The sequence below is a fragment of the Pomacea canaliculata genome, linkage group LG5, assembly GCF_003073045.1.
Source record: "Pomacea canaliculata isolate SZHN2017 linkage group LG5, ASM307304v1, whole genome shotgun sequence".
In the NCBI taxonomy this organism is placed as follows: Eukaryota; Metazoa; Mollusca; class Gastropoda; order Architaenioglossa; family Ampullariidae; genus Pomacea; species Pomacea canaliculata.
In genome coordinates, this window is record NC_037594.1 from 16,926,217 (window position 1) to 16,936,486 (window position 10,270).

The following is a 10,270-nucleotide window of genomic DNA, read 5'->3' on the forward strand; positions in this document are numbered from 1 at the left end:
CTTGACGTATACCCACTTACACATCACAGTTCTCTGGGGTCGGTTTCTTTTGGGGCAAAAGAGAAATCGCGCGTGAAGAGGACGCTTGCACGCGACACGTCGACCTATGAAGCCTGAGGTACGGGCCACAATCATCTTCGATGATAAACCTCGCCTCACCCCCCATACACTCACATCAGCAGCCCATCATGGTGCAACAGAATTATAACTGCGCCGCAACACAGCCAATTGTTTTTAAGCGGGAAGAGAAGCAGCATTCCCTAGCTTTGTGATTCCATCAGCAAGCACAATGTAAGCCAGCTGGCACGTGTCTAACGCGAGAACTCTAAAAGCAGAACTCTGGCACCAAAAAGCCCTTAATGGAAACGTTTTTGCACTGTCTGGCACCAAGATACTTGGCTCCGAAATACCTTTCACCGGCTGGACTTCACTTTAAGACGCAGGAAGGCAGATTTCCTCCACAGCCTGACAACCTGTCGATCATGCTCTGCATCTGTTGCCGGCACACACTAGTAAGGCGTTACTTTTCGGCATCTCGATGCCACGGAGTAAGACAGCAGACAGCGCAGTGGACGACCTCCTGCAAGCACAAGCCAGAGTCATCCTCACTAGCAGCGTTCTCTCGTCGCATGAAAACACTGCGTCAGCAGGCTCCTGCTCCTCCCGCCCGGTCACCCTGCCCACACACACCCCCCTCTTGGCTCCAGCTTTGTGACCCGAGCTCTATTAATCCAGTGACAGCACAGACTAGCTGTGGCACCACTCCCACTGCACGATGGCAGGCGCATCTGCGTCTTGTGCTGCAGAGGCTGATGTGTCCTCATCTCTCCCTCACACACACAAGCGCACACAGAGCGAGGTCATCGGCCTAGGGGAACAGTCAGCAAATAAAACACAAAAGACGGGTGGTTGCCACGGATTACTGGTGAATATTGATTAGCACGTCGTCAGGGGTCACGTTGATTCCACTGACTCTCCAGATACCCTCTTTGTTCCTCTGCTGCGGCAACAGGCGGACGACGAGCGGGGTCACCCCCACCCCACCATAACCCCTGGCTCCCTTCCACACCATGCCAAATTGTGTGGTCGCGATGCCAGTAGGGGATGAACAAAGCTTGACGTAAACTTTCACCCGCAAACCACGCATGTAAGATTTGAGCTCCCCAGTCCCAGCACAAGCCGCGGAGTGTATGTGAGAGAGAGAGAAGGGGAGGGGGAGGAGAGAAACAGGGAAGGCAGGGTAGTGTGGACCCCAACAGATTTCGCATGTGATAAGCGGTGCGGTGCTGCCTTTGCTGCTAACGCCTGTAGTACGTGGTTCTGTCTGGTTAGGTCTTACATTTGCATTTTTTTTTCTGCCTTTGGGAGCAAAGTTTCGAACGTGGTTTTAAATATGTCACTGCTCATGATCCTGGTATCATCCCAAGAACGCGAGTTTCATTCAAAAGATTGCACCCTGAATCGCAGCACAAGAGCCATCAAAACAACACAAAAGACCTTTCAGTTCGGTTGTGTCGGTCTTGTTCCTAAATGACCATTTTTGTAACAGCGCGTTCGCCATTCTGTGCACCTGTTGAACTCGAAAGTATTAAATGTTGGAAGGTCAGGTGGGGGGAGAGGGCGAGTGAAACCAGGCCGAAACAAGGTCCACACTGTGTGCAGTGTCCTCGAGCGGCGAGAGAAGGTAGGCGTTGGGGGTGTGGTGGGGATATCAGTAGAGTCCCATCAATGTACCTTCTTGATTGTACATCCTTGACATGGCGGGCGTGTGACTTAAAGCCAGCTTGTGCCATCTCTGCGGCAAGGGAGGAATAAGAAGGCCTATAGCAGATTTTATTCTTTTTTTGCCGCAAGTCTTGTAGCTCTTGACTTATACGTTGTCGTTTGGCATCTAGACCCGCTTAAAAGAAATTCACACCAGACGAAAGAGGTCTGCCGGATGTTACCACAGTGAAAGGGTAGTAAGATATTACAGTATAAAATAAAGTGTGTGTACGCAATAAAGGTGAACACAGCACACAGCTGTTTGTCTTGGATAGACAGAGCAGGAAAAAGCTAGAGGAGGAATGAGTCACATGTCACATGACTAGGAAAACATGATTTTACCGTGTAATTTGTTTTCCTCCCAATCCCTCCGTGCGCGTGTATGTGAGTGAAGTATGTGTTTGTAATTAATGAGTCCTTAGAAGGTGCGCTGGCGATGCCTGCCTTAATAAGATGGCAATAAAAATTAAGAGCAGGCTAAAATACGTTGACAGTTATTAGCATCTCTTTGGTTTGTGCTCAAGTCTTATATCTTCAAATTCAGTGTTGTCTTCAGGTCACCTTGAAGCTGTGGGAACAATAAACCACTTTGCAACGAGGTAATGAGGACCCAACAGCATAACTCGCTTTGGCTAACCTTTACGTGAATGACATCGTGCACTCGACACGACCTTTGATCAATGGCAGGTTCAAGGACGTGGAAACCCAAGCCGGCGGCGAGAACAGTGATTACACAGATTGGAAATAGCCTCGTCAAACACCTTGACAGCCATTAATGGCTATTAGCCAGGTACTGGCCAGCGCCACAGGAAGTGTCGTGAGATCTTCACAGTCAGAAGATCGCTTTCTCACAGTGACTCACCATCTACATGACACACTCAAGTTGTTCTTTCTTTAACATGCTATTTCCTACTTCTTAGGAGTCTACTCCACCGACATGCCGAGCGACAAGAGCTCATTTCACAACTATTTCCCACCAATGTTCTCTCTCACACACACACACGCAGGCGCGCGCATATTTATATTTCTGTCTACAACCAGCCCGATGTAAAAATAATGCCACAAGTGGTTGCACATTAACATCCGAGGAAAAAACATTAATAATGATCTTTGACATGAACATATTCTAGCATTCTTGGGAGTGAAGGTAACATCGATTCCTCTCTTTAAAGACCGTTTTCCATCTACGAAAATGCATTTAACGACACCCCACCAACTCAATTCTAGTTATCACGATAAGGGCCCTTCCTTCATGTGTGTGTGTGCGCGCATGTGCAGTGAGCTGCAAATCTATGCACCGCGCTTTGAAATGAAAAACCCTGATAATCAAACAAAGATAGTACTGATGAATTATTATGCCAGTGAAAATATCTCAGGAGGTACTGAAGTCTACTAAGTTTGGTGCAAGCAGAACTGGTGAGCTCCCATCTCCTACATAAGGACAGCCGGCTGTTTGCTGTTTCGTGCTAACCTCCTGTCACGGGTAGCGAGGAGAGGTAAACATAAATTCGACTGCAACATACTGCGCATAAACAGTTTACCAAACATACTGGCAGTGTTGATTGAAAATTGGAACAATGTTTACCCACACAAAATAAAGGATTGTTCTGGCGATGCTGCACGCAGGCGGTCGAAAAAAAAAATAAAAGTTTTTTTTTTTTTCTCTCTCTCTCCTTCATGCACGCTCGCGAACTTTGCCGTTGACTGTTCTGAATTTCAATGAAGGAAACGCTGTCAGTTATGCCAGCGATAAATCTGTACCTGTAGGGTAGAAGGAGCCAACAGTTTTTCCCCTTTCCACTCTTGCTGCAGAACGGCAGACGAGTAACATGGCGGACAGAGTAGTAGTCTCGTGTCAGTCAATATGACCAATTTTTGTATCTTAGTGCGACAAGCTTTGCTGGACTCCTCATGATTATTATTTAATAATCGTTTAAGAGAAATAGCTAGCAGTACACCTGAAAGCATCTACCCGGCCAGTTAATGCCACGCTATGAGCATGTGGATGGACAGGCACAAGAGAAGGTGAGAAACGGGTAGTCAAAACTTACAAGCACTACATTCTCTGAGAAACATAAGGCTGCATCTAGACCCGCTTTGGTCTTGGTTTAGCATTTAAAAAAATGCACTGTTCCTCCTAGAAAAAAATCTTGCAGTTGGGGCGAACGGGAGTGGATGCGAGAGAGAAGTTCCTGCTCTCGCTGACCCCCCGGCGCCATCGCGATGCGGAGGGGAGTATATTTGCTCTATGTAGTCGTACTCTCTCAGAAGCTCGCGCCGTACTTAGGTCAACCCAAGCTGTGAACTCGGTGCAATTGTGCGGAAATGACGTACAGGCCTGGTCAGTACAATCGACTACTTCCGGTAACAATAGCGTGTTCAGCGAAGGGTCTCTATCTCGTATACTCTGCGGATTATTTTTTTTAAATCTTTATCCCACCCTCCTCCATTACCCCGTTTATTTTCTTTTTACACCTCCCTTCAATGGCCGCACGCATTTATACACGTCATGTTGGGTTCGTTTCTCAAGCCTAGGGCTTCTTGTTCACGCAGTCGGGATGGTGAAGAGGAAGAAATTTCTTTTGATGTGCTGGACATCATTCTTGCTCCGCAGCATCACAATAAACACTGGGTAGCAGACTTTCTGACACCATGTTGCAGGTGCAGCCTCCACTCTCTCCGAGCCTACGTCGCTCTCGTGAATCTTTTAAAATAAAATCTAATGAAGCCGTGGTTTACACCCGAGAGCAGCGCAAGTAAACAGGCTAGGAAGGACGGGTACTACTACTAACACGTTAAGGTTTTCACACTGGGGCAGGCAGGCAGCTTGTCTGCTGCAAGCCTGGAGAGCGAGATAAGCCATGCCTGTCTAAGGGAGGCAATCCAGTCGTGTTCTTGACACAGATTTACGCTGCCTGTCAGGATGTTAGCAGGTGGTGTCGAAATGTTTTCCCGTTTAAAATAACAAAAGCGGCAGCGTTATTGAGAAAGCTGTTCACTGTTGCATGGAGACCTTTGAACATCAAGACATGATGGGAATGATGCACCTAAAGGTCGGGGTCCCTTACCCCCTCCTCCTGCGAAACTCGTCGATGCGCTATAACTTCTGTTTTCCGCTCTTCATATTTAACCTTTTCATTCGTGTTAAGTCAGACGGGTGTTTTAAAAACAAAATCTCAAACAAACGTTCATAAGTATAAGTCAGTATGTAAGCAACATGCAATGCATCTCCTGTGATTCCTGAGTAAGACAGTACAAGCCCAATCATTTATTTCAATCACGTGACAGGTTGACTCATTACTACTCCAAACTGAATTAGCTGTATTCTGTCAGCTGAAACAGTCCGTCCGACATCATTATTTTATATGGGAGACTTGCAAGTTCCTGGTCAAACACTGTTAAATGTTCCGAGACAAAAGACTATTTGCTCAAACGCCCTTCTTTCTGATCCGTTTAAATTAGAGAGAGTAAAATGAGCGGCTATAAATACAGAGCAAACAACCAGGCCACACTGTACAGTGTTTGTCAGCAGCTGCACTCAGTGCTGGTTGTCAAGAAAAGGTGGGGGGAGCGGAAAGGGTTTAGCAGTCACTTCATCATCAAGATCTGCGTTACCAAAGCCACTTGCGATGCACTGTGCCGGACATACTTCTCAGTACTTCGGGCAAATGTAAGCGATGGAACTCGAACCGCAAACCCTCCGTGTATTGACTGGGTGCAGCTGGAACTGCAATCGCAGAATCGTTGAATTGTGTGTGTGTGGAGGGAGGGGGGGCGTCGGAGGGAATGCAGATTGAATTGGTGTATAGGGCAAGTTCCGGGACGGTTCATATATCACTCTGTATATCAACTTGAATCTGCTCTCGTGCTGAGCTGTCGAGGCAGTAATAACTACAGTACAACCGGGAAAATGAGCAATTAAGTAAACTCAAACGTGGTTGGGCGATTTCAAACGAAATATTTTTGAATAGATGGATACGTCACGTGATTTGACTCTTTTGTACTATGACTGGCTGCACTTAGCCTTGGTTTTTAAAATTAGACCAAGTTACGACTGTAGCAAATGTGCTTATGCCTCTCTTTAATCCCACCATTTCCTGTTTTATTTTTCCATATGTGTCTACTGGACCTGAGTGATGATCTTAGTAAAAATCTTTAGTCACCCATATAAGATACCCTTTTCACGTTCATATGAGCTGAAAAAAATAATAGTGCTTTGTTAAGAATCTTTAGAATTAAATTGACAAAATAGCTGCTTTCTTGCGTGTCACATATGAAACCTTCCTGTCGCCCTGCTTCCTGTACTACGTCTTATGGCTTCCTCTGCTCTCTCTCTCCAGTATGTCGCCGTGTGTGTTGCTCTACAATTCTTTCCAGGCTTCTGGTATTGGCTTCCCGTCTTCCCATCCCAAACTACTCCCCCACCCCATTATTTCCAATGCGCAGCAATCTCACGTGCAAAAGCAAAAGAAATGTGCAATGGTCTAGATTTAGATTACACGTGCATACGTCGCCCGCGTGAAAGGCCGTCCTGGATCATCGAGACAGACATTCAAATGGTTTCGCAAGTGTTTCCGGGTCAAATCCACGGGAATTAAGACAGCGCCAAGAACGAAAATTAAGATGTGCTGACTTACAATGCTGGCCAGTATGCCGGCTGTGGAGGAGGCTGTTGGTGCTGCTGCTGCTGCTGCTGCTGACGTCGTGGGGGAAGCAGCACTCTCTTCAGCTGACGTCGACGTCATCGTTGCTCCTCTGTACGTTGTCTGAAGACCGCGCTGTACTTCCTCCATCGCTGCTGCAGATGTGAACCGCCAAAAAGCACTCTGCCGCTACTTCCCTTCCCCCACGTTAGACGTGCATCTCTGTGCAAATGTCAGTCACAAAACTGGGATGGCGCCCGCGCTACATACACACCACGTACGCACTTAATGTATCCTCGTCGGACTGGGAGTACTGGCTTTTTTCTCCCCACCTTGGTGATCAGATGGCAAATGCTAACAGCCAAGCTCCGCTGCTCGCTGGACCAGCTTCTTCTCTTCCCACTCCCTTCAAACAGGAATGGAGGCTCATAATTTTCGGGTGACCATTCCCTGTCGGTTCTACACTAGCATTCTCGCCTCGTAAGTTGTACGCGACGCGTCCAGAGCTGCGAGAGTGAGGCGCGCAGCAAGGCACAAGTTCCGAGACCCGGTGATGCGCTTTCCTCTCAGCTGCAGTCTCCCCTTTTGTGCCTCGCACGTACGGCCCTTTAAACCGTGTCATCTAGAATCCACATAAGAAATGGCGGCCGGTGGCGAGTCCATAATAAATCAGACCGGCGCGAACCCACAGTTGCGGCCACGAAAACCAGCAGCCCTCTCCTCCGCTCCGTTATCGATGCTATTCGTTGTCGTCGCCGTTGTCATTCGTCGCTGGTGATGATGCACCAGCTCTTTCTATCCCTGGTCTCCCAATCTAAGTATGCGAGTTTTCCCCACACCACTAGCATTAGCAGCAACAGCAACAACGACCACGATCCCTGCGTTCTGCAGAGGCAATGCCAGACGGGTCGATTCCGCACACGCATTCCAGTCAGCGCGTCCGATACGATTCATATTTGCAACACGCCAGTCGCACGGTCGCCACGGCGCAGCACGCAGCCCTCTGCCAGGCGGCACCCGACCTTGGCGCCCGCTGCCTTGTCCGAGCACTGACCTGCTTTTGTCTTAGCATGGATAACGAGCAAATTCGTTTTCTTGCATCGATAACAGATATCGAAACAAAATCCTTACAACAAAAGGAATCCCTTTGGTACAGCATCGACGTAGATTAGAAACAAGTCGATTGTGTTGCCCTGCGATGGACATCGAACAGCATTCGCTTATTGTAATAACGCGGATATCGAAACAATTCCACTTAGTTCTAGTGAGTATCGGGACAAATCCTTTTAGTTGTATTAATATGGATACAGAAACAAGTCCAAATGTATTGACACAAATATTGAAAGCTGTTCCTTCAGTTGTACTGACACAAATATTGCCAAACGTCTGACCAATGTAGACTGAAAGTTAGACGGCTGTCACTGTAGACGATTCTAGTGACGGCATCAATAAAACAGGACTAACCCTAACATCCCAGTGCCCAAGTCTTCCTTCTTCCCCTCCACCAGGATCTGGATGTGCCACAAAAAATAATATGCGTGTCTAGTGTAACTTTGAGATGTTAACCAACATTAACACGAGCGAGACACGAGTTATAAAATCCGTAGCAAAGGTCAGGCAGGTCGCTTGAATCGTTTTTATCCCACACAGTATGTACGGTATGGGCAAGGTCCTCGTGGTCACTTTTACACGACCGTCCACTCAAGACAGGCCATATTCCTCTCCACACTCCAACCACACAAAAGCCCTGATCAATACTTTGCCCTCACCAAACACCCTTCCCTGCCGTGCCTTGATTGAAGCTGATGACGCCCACCAAAGCAGCTTTATTTGTTATCATTTTTTTATATTTGTGATGGAGGGTGAGGGACGGGAACGTGGTAAATAAGCACTACACGCGCTGCGTGACTCATGTCGCACTTCAAGACACCAGTGGAAGTCGTGGGTCAAAAATGTCAATGGAGACTCACTGTCGTGGGAAACAGAGAAACTTCGCACTTCCTTCCTTGCAACAACTCCAATACTAACAACACTCGAAGGAACAACAGTGCATGCACCAACTTGGCTATGCAGTTAAAAAAAAAAAAGCTCACTCTGAAGTATGTTTCCCTTCTATTTACCGCCGAAGAAGGATGTTCTCGCTTTGCATCACTCAGACGTTGGTCAATCAATCAAGCTTTCCACATGGCTTCTTTATAGACAGGTGGCTAAGCAGAATATTTAGTGAATGCATCAGTCACCTTAGTCCTTTGTCACTGCTTTGGGGAGGGAGGAAGCGTGGGAGGGCACGCGAGCGTGTGTGCAATGTATCCACAACCTGGTAAAAAAGCTATAAAAAAAAACAACCCCCAAATATATGGGACATCTAGGGAAACTTGCTGGCAGAAGCGGACGACTGGGAGATCTCTTACCGATAAGAGGAGGGCTAGCAGGGCAGCACATTTCCTCCTGTCATGAATGAAACCTTCTCACGAGAGCTCAAGCAGCTGAAAGCTACATTCATGCAACTGCTCTGCACAGCAGCAGTCATTCTTCGCTGTATCATCGTAAACTTCATACACAGTTCTCGTAATCTAGACATAGGCCACAACAGAAACATGCTCAGCATGATTTCCCCACCCCACCCCAACTATACCTACCCTGGAAAGCCAGCGCGCACTCGCTATCGAGACGTCACCGTGCCCTGCAGCCTTCTTCCAAAACAAACTAGCAGACAAAATAAAACTGCAAAACTTGGTGTTTAGTTGTTGGTATTTTGCAATCGCATCACGATTTAATCTTTGCGTTGTTTTAAACTTTGAGGTCTTGTTCTTCGCGTTTCGAGCGGACTGAAGGGTGTAAACAACGCTTAGACGCAGCAGATATTTCGTAATGATTTATGAGTACATGTCTGTAAGCTGCGGATCAAACAGCCTGACTGGCTAACGTTAATAAGCAGTGGGTGGTTTGATGCTGCTAACTACAACTGCTCTTTTAGTTCAGTATCAGGACCACATTTCAAAGCGCTTCTTTAGACAAAAAGTAAATTAACAAAAAACCGATTCCTACCGAAAAGATCAAGAAAACATGACCATAAAATAACCTCTTAAATGCCTTTTTTTAAAAAACTGAGAAGAGCTGATTGTGCAGATTAGCATTCTTTGTAGGAACTCTGTTCTACAATCCTGTTTTAGTCCGTCATCTGATGAAAAGCATCAGCAGAACCGAAAAGCAGATAAAAACTGGTTACATGGTGAATCACGATCCAACATAATTATTATTTACAAAGAAAGAGAGAAAAAGAATAAGAACTCTTCTGTGAACCGAGTACTTACCAAAGTAAAAGTAATATCCTTGGTTAGGGAAAACATGATCACTTTGAAGAAAGAAGCTACACACGAAAGAAGCTGCCAGCTAGCGTGACGTGGCGCACGCGTGTCTGTGATCCCCGCCGCCTGACAACTTGGGCGCAGGTCCTTTGTTTCACGGGCTTCTGGCTGCCCGACTCCTCTAGCGAGCCACTGAACCCTCCCAGCCGACTTCTGTGCGGGCGCTTGTACGCCTGGCGGTGCCAATTAGTGTAGTGGCCCCGACTCACAGTCTCAGTAGCCCTGCAGTCACCATTTCAACCGTTGCCACGCACAACCTAATTAAACGGCCGCATCACGCGACAATGTTTGTAGTTTGGTAGCTGCCTTGCATGAGAATGTACTAAGGCGCTGCCTTGGTAGCTTCCTCTAAAACAGATTCCGAGCGTGCCGCGTTACTGCACTATTGCTTCCTCACACAAGAATTACTCCAAGAGTAACGATATTTATAATATACGACCTGTAAATATTGTACTGCACGCCACTCAGTCCATGCAGTTCGGTGAGATGTCCTAG

The 10,270-nt window shown here is 47.1% G+C and overlaps 1 protein-coding gene across 3 annotated transcripts in view; it reads right to left on the reverse strand.

Annotated features, from left to right (window-relative positions):
• Positions 1-10,270, reverse strand: part of LOC112563617 (rhotekin-2-like) — a 31,389-nt gene that overhangs the window by 18,691 nt on the left and 2,428 nt on the right. Inside the window, exon 1 of one of the 3 annotated variants that reach the window (XM_025237771.1) lies at positions 6,402-7,251. The exons of 1 other annotated variant lie outside the window; for it this stretch is intronic. In XM_025237771.1, coding sequence (XP_025093556.1) covers positions 6,402-6,557 — 156 coding nt within the window. In that variant the 5' untranslated portion in view covers positions 6,558-7,251. Of the gene's footprint in view, positions 1-6,401; positions 7,252-9,721; positions 10,114-10,270 lie in introns of those variants that run through there. One more of the 3 variants, XM_025237773.1, reaches the window with a different exon arrangement.